Raw genomic sequence first — 15,491 nt, forward strand, 5'->3', positions numbered from 1 at the left:
TACATAATCACAGAAACTGTCAGTGTGTCATTCTGTCAGTCAGTCATTCTGTCTGTCCCACATTTTTCTACTCACTGACGTGGTCAATCTATGTGAAACTGCACATAGGCATTGAGGACTGGCATAGATAGAAGGTGACAAAGCTACCAATGGGTATGGACTAGTTCTGGGTATTTTAGTAACAGCCACTGCTAGCCCAAAGTCTGCATGGTCCTGTTTATGTCAGAAAGTGTGCCATGCCATTGTCACATGCCGGGTTTGTGTCAGTGGGATTGGTTGTGACAGCATGATTACCTTTGACCCCTGCACTGTCACATCATGTTGGCCTGCCTATTGAAAATGAACGCTGCAGACCTGACAGCCAGGACTAGTTTGCCTGGTAACAGCCTGGAGGTCAATGCTATGACTTACATTGTATGATATTATAACGATCAACTCTCCACACTTAACAAGTATCTTCTGCAATTAAACTGTTCATTATCCTGTCTGCACGCATAAATCACAGATAAGAGCAGTTCATCAGTATGAAATTATAAATATGAATTACCATTTATATTGCATTTACATCTTTGCAATACTTATTGCTCTTATTTATTTTTATTCTTGTATTACCTCTTCTATTCTCTTTGACTTCCTTATTCATACTTATCCTTTTGCACCGTCTGCACCATGGGTAAATTCAGAGTGAAACATTTCAATTTTCTGTAGAACTGACAATAAAGCCTCTTGAAAGCATGTAATGTCAGTGACCAGCAGAGGGAGAGGGAGAATCATTTCATGTGAATGGCCTGCGATGTATGTACCTTTATGCATCCAGGTATGCTTCTTGCAGTCATGTAAATGTGAGTAAAAGAAGAAATATTGCATTTGTTTATTCTAAATAAAGTATAATTCTACTGAGCTCTACTAAGCTTCAACAGAAGCCGTGATAACAGATAACTCAGTTTATATTCTATTCTATCCGCTGCTGGTTGGAATTTGCACTGTACATAAAATTATTTTTTCTTTGTCACTTGGAATGAGCATTGTAAAGGTTAATCTGTAGTAGTCTTGCACTGTGCAACACTACACAGATGTAGAGAAGCCACCTCCTGTCAGCTCCAATTAGAGTAATGACTGTCAGTCATATGTCAAAGGAGACGCTCAACTGGAGCATTGTTCATCGTTTAAATCTGTGATTCTTTGTCATGAAATAGAGCAAAAAAAGACTTAAGATTAAAAAAATGTAGGTAAAGAAACAACACAGACGCAATTTACAACAATTGGAGATTCGTAAGCAAGACAACATACCAAACCTATCAAGCTACAAATTTACATTTTTGATGGTATGAGATTTTAAAATGTTTTCTTTTTTTTTTTTCTTTTTTTTTCGACAGTCTGACTGGATATCCAACGTGCTCCCTCATCCCAAGTCATTACATACTGCCGCTTTGTCAGTGGACTTTCATGTCTACAGATTCAGATTCAGATTTTTCATGTGTTATACACCAAAAAATGCCCAGGGCTTACATGGCACTGCAAAACATTATAAACAAGAGCAATAACATAATGGTTCAACCCATATCTTTCAAATGTCAAACATAAAGTGCTATCATACTCAGTTGGTGAGCATTTGACACAAACTGTGCCAACTGAAACACTTTGTCTGTAAAAAGAAACTCAAGTCTATATTCATCAGACATGGAAACAAATCAGCACACTCTGCAGAAATTTTAAGGAAAAGCTTTTATCTGTGACTGTGATAACATGGACAGTAGAACAAAAAGTGTATTTCATTTTCAATCTCTCCCAGGTCACACAGGTGACATTTCTATTCTTCTATGAAATTGAATGAAAGCATCTGATCTTCACTTCCAGAGGCAGGATACCACATCTCAACTGGGCACAGACAGACCTCTGACCACCTATGGCTAAGCCACGCCCCCCTCCACTCACTCAGACAATCTATCAACATTCAGTGACCGGCGCTATGGCAGGTGTCACAGTACACGGCATTTCGCGGGAGGCAATTGATGATTTTTGGGGACATAACGATCAGATGTCATTGAGAAGTAACCAAAAGGGCCTAAACTATGCATTGGAGGGATCTATTCATTATTTTATTGTTGAGAAGGTTGATGAAAAGCTTAAATTACAAGCTAAAATTTACAGGTCACAGTGTACGTTTGTGAACCGTATCTCGTTGCCGTCGCCATCAAAGACAACAAGTTAAAGTGCCACTGAAGTTAAGGTTTTTGGCTCAGAATATGAGAAAAGGATAACGGCCTTTTTACCATCTTTACCAACAGTGTGTCTCCGTTAGTTTGGTGCTACAGTATTTACACTGAATCATTCAGCATAATGTTTGCAAACCTTTGTTATCTCTGCAATTACAGATAAATTAATGAAGCTAAGCTCCATCAATCAATCAATCAATTTTATTTATAAAGCCCAATATCACAAATCACAATTTGCCTCACAGGGCTTTACAGCATACGACATCCCTCTGTCCTTATGACCCTCGCAGCAGATAAGGAAAAACTCCCCAAAAAAAACCCTTTAACGGGGAAAAAAAACAGTAGAAACCTCAGGAAGAGCAAGTGAGGAGGGATCCCTCTTCCAGGACGGACAGACGTGCAATAGATGTCGTACAGAACAGATCAGCATAATAAATTAACAGTAATCCGCATGACACAATGAGACAGAGAGAGACAGAGAGAGAGAGAGAGAGAGAGAGACAGAGAGAGAGAGAGATGCAGAAGTTAACATTAGCTTAACTAGAGCCCTATGGACAACAGCTAACAATGAAAACTAGAACAAAACAGGCTAACTCCCAGCAAACAAGGTGACATGATGAGCAATGCAGCTAGGAGCTAATGTTAGGCTAACTTTAGCTACTGTTAGCTAGAGATGTTAAATAATAATAATAATAATACATTTATTTATAAAGCACTTTCAGTCAAAGTGCTGTGCAGGTCAATTAAAACAAGTACAAGTACAAATAGAGACAACGTAAAACAGTTTCAAAAATAAACACACACACACAATGATAGAAACACAACACACACCTAAAACAAGACATCACAGAAGGAGCAAACCCCCCATCACTCAAATGCAACAGTAAACAAGTGGGTCTTTAACTTTGCTTTAAAAACCTCAATCGAGCAGGCCTGATGTCAAGAGGAATACTATCCAACCTGGATGTCACAAATGCATGAATAAGAGTCTCAGCATCTTTTACTGAAAGGACTGATCTGATCTGTGCAACTTTTCTGAGGTGAAAGAAGGCCACTTGTGTCACCTCTTTTACATGCAACTCAAATGAAAGGGTCTGATCAAAAAGTACAGCAAGGTTCTTTACCTTGTCCTTGCAATGAATGACACAGTCATCAAGAGACAGGGTGAAATGATCAAACTGGTGACTAAATTTTGATGGTCCAATAGCTATCATCTCAGTCTTAGCTGAGTTAAGTAGCAGAAAGTTTGTTGATAGCCAGGACCTCACAGCAGCCAAACACCCATTTCCTGCAATGACTGGCATATATAATTGCAAATCATCAGCATAGCAATGAAAAACAATCCCAAAAGAGCGCATGATCTGACCTAGTGGTGCCAGGTACATTGAAAACAACAGTGGACCCAGGACAGAGCCCTGTGGGACCCCGTGCTTAACAGAACAAGAATCAGATAACATGTTGTTATAAAGAACACATTGAGATATCTCTGACAGGTAAGATCTCAACCAATTAAGCACCTGACCGGAGATGCCAAAATAATTCTCAAGCCTGTCCAAAAGTATACAGTGGTCCACAGTATCAAATGAGGCGCTGAGGTCCAACAACAGTAGAACAGATGTTGAATCTGGATCTAACACCAATAATAAGTCATTCACCACTTTTGTAAGTGCTGTGTCTGTAGAATGGTTAGCATGGAAAGCAGACTGCAGTGGCTCAAATAAATCATTCAATGACAGAAATTTTAAAAGTTGGTTGGAGACCACTTTCTCAAAGATTTTCGATAAAAAAGCTAAATTTGAGACAGGTCTATAATTGGCAAGAGATAAAGATAACTTTATATTTCTTTCCAGCAAAGTGACAATATGTTGCCTCAAACACAATGTTGACTTACCTTAAAACAGATGTTGACATCATTGTGAATCTTATTCACGTTGAGTTGATATTGTGGTCTAACGTTCCCACACAACTTTATCCAAAAAATACACTTTTCTCGGTTGAGATGTGGTTTGAAGTGTAAAAAGTACACCACGTCACCCAGCCTCTCAGGATACCTTGTGTCGGAGTTGCATGTACCCCATGCACACTGTTTGACCATTTTTAAACTTCAAATCTCCGAAAAAGTTCATAAAACCGAACAAAACTGACTTTCTGTAATGCATTTCAATGAACATCCGGGCAGAGAATGTCCGAGTGTATGGGAATGGCTGTACGCACTGTGATTGGCTCATTGCGTTTGAGGGCGGGACATAGCCATAGGTCAGTTAGATGATACATCCTCACTTTTGGTTTGCACATATTTTCTACAGACCATTTCTGTTTATAATATTCAAATAGTATTATATTGTTTGACTAACTCTGGAAGATCATTTATTTCTATATACTGAAGACCAACACTACCAAACATTTTTGAAATATCCCAAAAGAAAATTTGTTTAATAAGTCTGCTCTAAGGCATATTGAATTATCTGTTCCACAGATGTAACATGTCACCCTTATGCCACACTTCACAAACTACCCAACACGTGTCACCACATATTGCAAATTTAGTAGCCATTTTATGCACATGCAGAAAAGAGCACATAACTGTTTTCTGAACCGCATCGCATTTAAAATTAAAGCTGCAAGCAGCATTGGGTGGGACCTCGGCCTCTCACTGCCGGCCTCCAGCTCACGTAGACAATGTGAATTAGCCTCTCCATAACAGTCCAAATGTCGATAAAACAAGCAGTATCAATAGAACGCAAGGTCATTTTTGACGATGAACCCATGACTTGGGAGTAGAACTTTGATGGCTTCTGAAAACCAAAGTACTGATGACATCAATCAGTCAATCAATTTTATGTATAAAGCCCAATATCACAAATCACAGTTTGCCTCGCAGGGCTTTACAGCATACAACATCCCTCTGTCCTTTGGACCCTCGCAGCAGATAAGAAAAAACTCCCTTTAACAGGGGAAAAAACAGTAGAAACCTCAGGAAGAGCAACTGAGGAGGGATCTCTCTTCCAGGACGACAGATGTGCAATAGATGACGTACAGAACAGATCAACATAATACATTAACGGTAATATGTATGACACAATGAGACAAGCAAGAGAGAGATGCAGGACAGAAGATAATGTTAATAGCTTACAACAACATTAATGAAAGTAATAATATTATAATTATAATTCTGACTATTGTGGTACAATATGATAAGTATATATTAATATCTGATAGTATACTTATGGGACAATAATCATATTATAATCATATTGAGGTTTGCAAGACATTGTTGCAAATAAAATAAAATAAATGCTATGTTAGTGTTGATATGGATGTCTGGGGGCTGTGGCTATATAACTACTAAAAAAATATTGTGTGTGTGTGTGTGTGTGTGTGTGTAACTGTGTAGCTAAAAATTGCAAATTATGAGCTGCAGGTTGCTGCAAGGTTACATTACTGTTTTCTCCTCTCTCTCTCTCTCTCTCTCTCTCTCTTATACATACACCCACAATGAATATTTGGTATGTATAATTTGAGTACGACTTGGTTGAAAGATTTAAGCAAAAAAAAAAAAAAAGTAGAAAAAACTATTAATATTTAATATTTTTATGGTTGTTTTTCAACAAAGACAAAAAAAAGTCCTGAATGGGAAAGGTGTCAGTTTTGTTGAAAAATTGAAACTGCCCCAAAAAATAATAATGCATCAAAAATGGTGCTGTTATTTATCATTCACATATCACAGACTGTGATAAATAAAAAAAATCCATCCAACATTTATTATATAGAAGGTAAATCATAATTCATTCAAACGGTGTAGGAGGATTTGTTTTTTTAAGGATTTTGAAGAAAGAGCATTTTTGAGGCAAAATCTTACTTTGAAAGGGCAAATAGCTCACTTCCTGTTGGGTTTAGGTCAGAGGCGAGCGTGTGATTTGTAGGTCTTGATGAGAAGAACAAGACAGTTTTGGTTTGATCTTTCTAGGTCATTCCTACAAGCCGCAGCGACTATTTTAGTGTGTCTAGGTGGTGCAAAAATTGTCAAGAGGTTTTGTGACATGTCACCTTCCAGAGGCACTAGCTCATTTCCTGTTGTTTTTAGGTCAGTGGTGTCAATGAGTGATTTGTAGATCTCGAGGAAATGAAGAAGCCAGTTTTGGTTTGATTTTTCTACAGCATTCGTACAGGCTGCAGCAGCCATTTTACTGTGTCTATATGGCACAAAAATTGTCAAGAGGTTTTGTGACATGTCACCTTAAACATGGCAAAAAAATCCAAACCGTTCCAGTAATGACAAAGTCCTTCACAAGTAATGTTCACCAGGGGTAGAGCTGTAATGTGTCCGAGTTTGAAGCCGTTATGATAAACGGTGTAGGAGCAAATATTTTTTGAGAGACAGAATTTGTGAAAAACGTCATCTTACATTGAAAGGGCATTACCGCACTTCCTGTTGGAGTTAGGTCAGTAGTTACAGTGCGTGATTTGTAGGTCTTGATGAGACGAACGAGCCAGTGTAGGTTTGGTTTTTCTACGGCACTCCTACCGGTCACACCGGGCATTTTAGGGTGTCGAGGTGGCACAAAAATCGTCAGGAGGTTTTGTAAGACATCACCTGTAAGACGCCATTAAATCCAAACCATTCGAGTAATGACAAAGTTATACAGAAGATCTGATTAGGACGAGTTGATCTGTCATGTGTGCGAGTTTGAAGCCGATACGATAAACGGTCTAGGACAAGTTGATTTTTTAAGGAATTTTTAAAAAAAAAAGGGAAATAGCTGACTTCCTGTTGGGTTTAGGTCAGAGGTTGTGGTGCGTGATTTGTAGGTCTTAATGAAACGAATAAGACAGTTTTGGTTTCATCTTTCTACGTGATTCCTACAAGCCACAGCGGCCATTTTAGTGTGCCTAGACTCCTAGGTGGCGCTAGAGAGGCCATTTTGGCACTTTTCGGATTAATTTTTTTCATTTTTTAAAATTTTTCACCAGTCCTGACATGCGTGCCAATTTTGGTGAGTTTTTGAGCATGTTTAGGGGTTCAAATTGCGGTTCAAAGAAGCGGGAGAAAGAATAATAATAATTAAAGCTGCAAGCAGCGTTTGGCGGGACCTCGCACTCGCGCCCGTTTTGGCCCCCAGCTTATGTCGTCACTGTGAATTATTTAGAAATATCAAACATGTTGCCACAAACATCAGAAAATCCTTACAGAGCTGAACGTTTTGATGTTTGAATGCTTTTTGTAGCTGTAGGTATGGATAAGTGATGTCACGATATGCAAATTAGATGAGTGAATTTATTCCCATCAGATTCCTTGTCCTTTATTTTGAGGAAGCGACAGCAAAAACAACACAAAACAAAAGAAATTTACTGTGTAAATATGTTCAAAATGTTGTTTTACTGAGATGTATGAAATCCAATAAGGCCGCCGCCTAGTGACGTAACAATATGCAAATTAGATGAGTTAATTTACTCCCAGGACAAACCTTGGGTCATGATGAATAGTTTTGTCATTTACAGTATGCCTTTATGTCTCACCACTTTCAAGCCACAGCCTTTTGAAATGTGGAAATGAAAATGGAATTTTTTTTTGCTCAATAAACTCTGGCATCTAAAGGATCAAAATGGAGATTCTGCCCCTGTCATATCTGCATGTAAGATTTAGACACACACACACATCATGTTTCTGTGAGTTTGTCTGTGACATCGGTTGCCATGGAGAAGAGCAGAGAGAGACAGACAGAACACAGAGAGAGATCTGTTGTAGTGGAGATTTAACTCCTCGAACAAGTTCTTCCCATTCCCAAACCGTTGGTCCAATCATGAAAAAAATGTGATGATGAGAGAGATAAAGTTATACAGAAGATCTGTTTAGCAGCAGTTGAGCTGTCATGTGTGCGTCTTTAAAGCCGATAAAATAAATGGTGTAGGAGGAGATGTGTTTTTTTAAGAGCACGTTTGAGGTGAAATCTTACTTTGAAAGGTCAAGTAGCTCACTTCCTGTTGGAATTAGGTCATGGGTGTCAACGCGTGATTTGTAAGTCAAACACACCAGTTTTGGTTTGATCTTGATACGACATTCCTACGGGCTGCAGTGGCCAGTTTAGTGCACCTATGTGGCGCTAGAGAGCCCATTTTGGCACTTTAGGGGTTAATAATGTGTGTGTTCTGTTTCAAATGAAGTTTCTGCTGCTGTAATCTGTCCTTTAAAGATTGTGAGACACACAGACCAGAGAGCCCTGTGGCTGTGTCTGTGTGTGCAGCCGTTGTCATGGCGATTAATGACTTGCCCGTACCTGTGGCAGACACAGACACGTCAGGAGAGCAGATCACCAAAGGCTGTTTATAAAGGGATTTAACTCCTCGAACAAATGCTTCGCATACCCAAACCGTTGGTCCAAGCAAGAAAATAAAGTGATTTTGAGAGACAGCCACGTCTCGTGAACGCACGTGTCGCGTTTTATATTTCTCGAGTCAAAAATGTGGTCAGGGGAGCGAGTTTAAAATGTGTTGCACCCCAGCTGTTTCCAGAAATTTCTCCTCTGAGTTTACATGGGAGTGAATGAGAAAAAAATCAGCGCTCCCTTCGCTTTGGAGCCACTCAGCAAAAATGTGTACGTGTGAGAGATTTCATGTCAACATATCTGTGAGCTGGACAAATTTTCCTACGTTTTGTGGTATAAATTGTGTGTGTACAGTGAAAATTGTGGCCATGGCAGCGAGTTAAAGACAAAAGTTTTAGACGATTTTTAGAGCCCTCTCCACTCTAGCTCACAGCATTCCGTGCAATACACACCCATTGTAAACTGAGAATTTCTCCACTTTTGCTCATGGTACTTTGAGAGGCACAGATGAAAAACGGTAAAAGATATGAAAAAGATGAAAACATGAGTGAATAGATGAGACCTGTGGCAACATTTGAGAGTTGGAATGGAGTCTGTAGCACAAAGTATGGAGACGCTGTAAATGCTAGAAAAAGCTCTAAGATTGGTCTCTTTCTCCCCCCTGCTGCCATTCATTTCCTATGGGACAGCTTTCGAGGATCGCCAGGACGTTTTTCTGACATCTCACCTTATGGAGGCCATAAAATCCAAACTAAGCGAGTAATGAAAAAGTTACGAATAACTTTTGATTAGAACGAGTTGATCTGTCATCTGTGCAAGTTTGAAGCCGATTGGATAAGCGGTGTATGAGAAGAAGATTTTTTAGGAAAGGCAGTTTTAAGGCAAAATCTTACTTTGAAAGGGCAAATAGCTCACTTCCTGTTGGATTTAGGTCAGGGGTGTCAGCGCGTGATTTTTAGGTCTTCATGAGACGAACACGCCACTTTTGGTTTCATGTTTCGACGACGTTCCTACAGGCTGTGGCGGCCATTTTTGTGTGCCTAGGTGGCGCTAGAGAGCCCATTTTGGCACTTTAGGGGTTAATGTCATGATTTTCTAAAATTTTTCACCTGTTCTGATGTGCGTGCCAATTTTGGTGAGTTTTTGAGCATGTTTAGGGGGTCAAATTCCAGTTCAAAGAGGCGGCGGGAGAAAGAATAATAATAACTAGAGAAGCATTTTCTGAAGAAATTGCAGGTGTGAATGCTGCAAGCTGAAGCCACGCTGCAATGCTGTCTTGAATCCAGTGAAGTTTGAATGTTTGAAAGTTTGTTGAAAAGCTGATGCCACACTGAATAGCTGCCTTTAATAAAATAAAGTTTGAATGATTAGAATATTTGAATGTTTTACTGAGATTTATGAAATCCAATATGGCCGCCGCCTAGTGACGCCACAATATGCAAATCAGATGAGTTAATTTACTCCCATCAGATTCCTCTTCCTTTATTTTGAGGATGAGACGACAAAAACAGCACAAAACAAAAGAAATGTACTGTGTAAACATGTTCAAAATGCTGTTTTACTGAGATTTATGAAATCCAATATGGCCGCCGCCTAGTGACGCCACGATATGCAAATTAGATGAGTTAATTTACTCCCATCACAAACTTTGGGTCATGATGAATAGTTTTCTCATTTACAGTATGCCTTTATCTCTCACCACTTTCATGCGAAAGCCTTTTGAAATGTTGAAATGAATATTTTCCTCAAATAACTCTGGCAACTAAAGGGTTAAAATGGAGATTGTGCCCCTGTCATGTCTGCATGTAAGATGTAGACACACACACACATCATGTTTCTGTGAGTTTGTGTGGCACAGCGGTTGTCATGGTAATAACAGAACAGACAGAACACAGAGAAGAGAGCTCTTTTAGAGGAGATTTAACTCCTCGAACAAATTCTTCGCATACCCAAAGCGTTGGTCCCATCATGAAAATAAAGTGATGGTGAGAGACAGCCACTTCTCGTGAACGTACGTGTCGTGTTTTATATTTCTCGAGTCCAAAATGGGGTCACCAGAGCGAGTTACAAATGTGTTGCACCTCAGCTGTTTCCAGAAATTTCTCCTCTCAGATTACATGGGAGTGAATGAGAAAAAAATCGGCGCTCCCTTCGCTTTGGAGCCGCTCAGCAAAAATGTGTATGTGTGACAGATTCCATGTCAACATTTCTGTGAGCAGGACAAATTTTCCTATGTTTTGTGGTATAAATTGTGTAAGTACAGTGAAAATTGTGGCCGTATGAGCGAGTTGAAGAGAAAATTTCTTAATTAATTTTCAGCTGCTCTTCACTCTAGTGATGACATCACTCACTCTAGCTCACCAATACACACCCATTATAAAGTCTGAGAAGGGCTGAAAACTTCATGTATTTTAAACTGACTTTGTAGAAAAATTAAAAGAGATATTGAAAATTTGAATTAGTTCCTGAAAGTTGACAACAGCGTCAACATTTGAGAGTTGGAATGGAGTTTCTACGTCAATGTATGAATTCGTGATGTGTGGGTGAAGATGAGTGAGTTTGAAGGATTTTCTCATTGACTTCCATTATAACAAAGTTTCAGAAAACGCTGAATATTTTTGAAAGTTTGAATGGGATTGAAAAGTTGAATCATATGTAAAATGTCAGCAAAATGATGAATATTTTCCATTTTGAATGGAGTTTCTAGCTGAAAGTATGAATGGGTAGTCACAGTTTGAAAAAAGGTGAAATTTTTAGATTTTTGAGGATTCCGTAATGCATTCCCAATGGGAAAAGGATTTGGGAAAAATCGGAAATATCTGGGAAAGTATGAATATTAGGAAAAAAGTGAATACATCCGTGAATGTCCGTGAACGTTTTCATGTTTGAACGGTTTTAATCGGTTGAAGTTTGTAGAACTAGTAGCGGTCCAACCGTTTTTGCTCCATCCGCTTTAATAGAAGTCGGAATTTTAACGTTGAATTCCTGGGAAAATATGAAGGTTTTGGAAAAATTTGAAAGTTTCCGATAATGTCCTAATGAAGCTGAATCTGAAGAAGTTTGAATGGTTTGAATCGGTTGAAGTATGTTGAAGATAATTGATGTTGAAAAACGCGGTGGAAGAATAATAATAAGAAGAAGAAAAATAAAGAATTTTGGTAGTAGAAGAACATAGGTTGTGAATGCTTGCAGCATTCACACCCAACTAGAGAAGCAATTTCTGAAGAAATTGCGGGTGTGAATGCTGCAAGCTGAAGCCACGCTGCAATGCTGTCTTGAATCCAGTGAAGTTTGAATGTTTGAAAGTTTGTTGAAAAGCTGATGCCACACTGAATAGCTGCCTTTAATAAAATAAAGTTTGAATGATTAGAATATTTGAATGTTTTACTGAGATTTATGAAATCCAATATGGCCGCAGCCTAGCGACGCTACAATATGCAAATTAGATGAGTTAATTTCCTTCCATCAGATTCCTCTTCCTTTATTTTGAGGATGAGACGATAAAAACAGCACAAAACAAAATAAATCTACTGTGCAAATATGTTCAAAATGCTGTTTTACTGAGATTCATGAAATCCAATATGGCCACCGCCTAGTGATGTAACAATATGCAAATTAGATGAGTTAATTTACTCCCAGGACAAACCTTGGGTCATGATGAATAGTTTTGTCATTTACAGTATGCCTTTATGTCTCACCACTTTCAAGCCACAGCCTTTTGAAATGTGGAAATGAAAATGGAATTTTTTTTTGCTCAATAAACTCTGGCACCTAAAGGGTCAAAATGGAGATTCTGCCCCTGTCATATCTGCATGTAAGATTTAGACACACACACACATCATGTTTCTGTTTGTGTTTGTGTGTGACAGCGGTTGCCATGGAGAAGAGCAGAGAGAGACAGACAGAACACAGAGAGAGATCTGTTGTAGTGGAGATTTAACTCCTCGAACAAGTTCTTCCCATTCCCAAACCGTTGGTCCAATCATGAAAAAAATGTGATGATGAGAGAGATAAAGTTATACAGAAGATCTGTTTAGCAGCAGTTGAGCTGTCATGTGTGCGTCTTTAAAGCCGATAAAATAAACGGTGTAGGAGGAGATGTGTTTTTTTAAGAGCACGCTTGAGGTGAAATCTTACTTTGAAAGGTCAAGTAGCTCACTTCCTGTTGGAATTAGGTCATGGGTGTCAACGCGTGATTTGTAAGTCAAACACACCAGTTTTGGTTTGATCTTGATACGACATTCCTACGGGCTGCAGTGGCCAGTTTAGTGCACCTATGTGGCGCTAGAGAGCCCATTTTGGCACTTTAGGGGTTAATAATGTGTGTGTTCTGTTTCAAATGAAGTTTCTGCTGCTGTAATCTGTCCTTTAAAGACTGTGAGACACACAGACCAGAGAGCCCTGTGGCTGTGTCTGTGTGTGCAGCCGTTGTCATGGCGATTAATGACTTGCCCGTACCTGTGGCAGACACAGACACGTCAGGAGAGCAGATCACCAAAGGCTGTTTATAAAGGGATTTAACTCCTCGAACAAATGCTTCGCATACCCAAACCATTGGTCCAAGCAAGAAAATAAAGTGATTTTGAGAGACAGCCACGTCTCGTGAACGCACGTGTCGCGTTTTATATTTCTCGAGTCAAAAATGTGGTCAGGGGAGCGAGTTTAAAATGTGTTGCACCCCAGCTGTTTCCAGAAATTTCTCCTCTGAGTTTACATGGGAGTGAATGAGAAAAAAATCAGCGCTCCCTTCGCTTTGGAGCCACTCAGCAAAAATGTGTATGTGTGAGAGATTCCATGTCAACATATCTGTGAGCAGGACAAATTTTCCTACGTTTTGTGGTATAAATTGTATCTGTACAATGAAAATTGTGGCCATGGCAGCGAGTTAAAGACAAAAGTTTTAGACGATTTTTAGAGCCCTCTCCACTCTAGCTCACAGCATTCCGTGCAATACACACCCATTGTAAACTGAGAATTTCTCCACTTTTGCTCATGGTACTTTGAGAGGCACAGATGAAAAACGGTAAAAGATATGAAAAAGATGAAAACATGAGTGAATAGATGAGACCTGTGGCAACATTTGAGAGTTGGAATGGAGTCTGTAACACAAAGTATGGAGACGCTGTAAATGCTAGAAAAAGCCCTAAGATTGGTCTCTTTCTCCCCCCTGCTGCCATTCATTCACATACAGTCACGCATAAATGCATTTACTGTACGATAAATTGTCTGCAGTCCTGGAAGTGTGATAGGAATTCCAAGCTTTCAATTGCTCATTAAAATCCAGAGAAGAACCAATGTCTCAAGGATTTCTGGAGAGAAGTAAAAAAGAGAGAAAGGAGGAGGAATGAAACATTGTTAAACAGTGATATGGACACGAGAGAGAGACATCAGTAATTAATAGGGTAGCAGGTTACCAGTCTAGTCCACCCACTGCAGCATACCTTGGATGCAGGGTTTGTCAAACTTTGTGACTGAATATGATATCATATCCAGGGCTGTGCTATGACACTCTTGGGCCTTACATCTACTTTTATGTATGCAACTTTCTATATAATATATTATTCACATGTCTGGACCAGTTGCAGCTTATCATATCACTGGCTTTATTAGCAATAAGAAACCTGCATTAGATCCAGCCTTTTACCTGAGGTATCCGCATTCAATTTAACTTTATTCCCCCACTCTTTCCTATCCTGTTTCCTGTCCATCAGAGCTCGGGGAGATCAGGAATGTGACGACCTCTAAGCCCTCTCTGGAGCTGGATGGACTAGAGAAGTACACCAACTATAGCATTCAGGTGTTGGCCTTCACCAGAGCTGGAGACGGTGTCCGCAGTGAACAGATTTACACCCGCACCAAGGAGGACGGTAAGGGAAGTTAGGTCATCTCTCCAAATCAAGTCACAAGGGCCACAGTCACAATGCACTTGTTAAGGCTAGCGCGTCTCACTCATGTTGATTTACAGATGTGCTGAAGTGTAGGGTTGACTCACTGCTGTAGGGCTTCAAGAATTTACAGTCTGTCTGATCTTAACATTAAATGGCAGATGCCAGTTTTGCCAAAATGGGGAAATTTTGCAGCAGTGAATGAAGCCCTGTAGTAAAACTGAGGCAAGGGAGCAGCAGGGTCTTGAATATGTTTATTAAGTGAGGAGCTGTAACTCTTACATGTATCAGGGAGTCCTGTACAATATGACATTTGGCATTCTGTGTCTTGCTTTATAATATGTGTAAAAAGCACCATAAAATCTCCTAAGTAATCATATTAGCTTAATTGTGAGTAATGTATATATTTGATAATCTTTTGTTTTTAGTCCCTGGGCCCCCGGCAGGTGTGAAGGCAGCAGCTGCATCAAACTCAGTGGTGTTTGTGTCCTGGCTTCCTCCTCTCAAAGTCAACGGCATCATCAGGAAATACACCGTTTTCTGCTCCAACCCACACCCAACGGTATGAAGAGCTATCAACAATTCAGCGATTTGAACTGGGTGAATTTAAAATGAGCTGATCATACGGGCCATTGGGTAATGTAACTTATAGAAGGACTTGTGCCGACTCTTATTACAAGACTGTCATACACCACCATCTAACGTATTAACTGCTGTGTCTTTTTAATGTAATGTTCCATGGTAACCAAATTCAGCAGAGTTGTGGAGGTGCTAAATGAGCATGTGACATCTGATACAATGTCACCACCAGGTGGTGCTAAAAGATTTTAGTAACATTGCTGTTGTAGCAGCAGCTTGCAGCTGACAGCAGCCGCATCAAACAGCTTCCAGCTCTTACACATATTTATTCAGAAAATGCAAATATTCTACTTGGTCTTGGTGTAGTTACAGGATTTTTTAAGAAATAAGAAAAATACAGAATATCATCAGACATATCCTTTAACATTAAAGAGGCAACCGATAGGATTCGGGTTTTTTTTAGCTTGGCACCACCTAGTGTCAGTGGT

The 15,491-nt window shown here is 39.5% G+C and overlaps 1 protein-coding gene across 2 annotated transcripts in view; it reads left to right on the forward strand.

Annotated features, from left to right (window-relative positions):
* The window catches only part of LOC117265132 (cell adhesion molecule DSCAM), a 338,323-nt gene that overhangs the window by 274,426 nt on the left and 48,406 nt on the right, over positions 1 to 15,491 (forward strand). For both annotated transcript variants that reach the window (XM_033639553.2, XM_033639556.2), the window contains exons 19-20: positions 14,251 to 14,406; positions 14,853 to 14,986. In XM_033639553.2, coding sequence (XP_033495444.1) covers positions 14,251 to 14,406; positions 14,853 to 14,986 — 290 coding nt within the window. The remainder of the gene's footprint in view (positions 1 to 14,250; positions 14,407 to 14,852; positions 14,987 to 15,491) is intronic.

Source organism: Epinephelus lanceolatus, chromosome 11 (genome assembly GCF_041903045.1).
Source record: "Epinephelus lanceolatus isolate andai-2023 chromosome 11, ASM4190304v1, whole genome shotgun sequence".
Lineage (NCBI taxonomy): Eukaryota > Metazoa > Chordata > Actinopteri > Perciformes > Serranidae > Epinephelus > Epinephelus lanceolatus.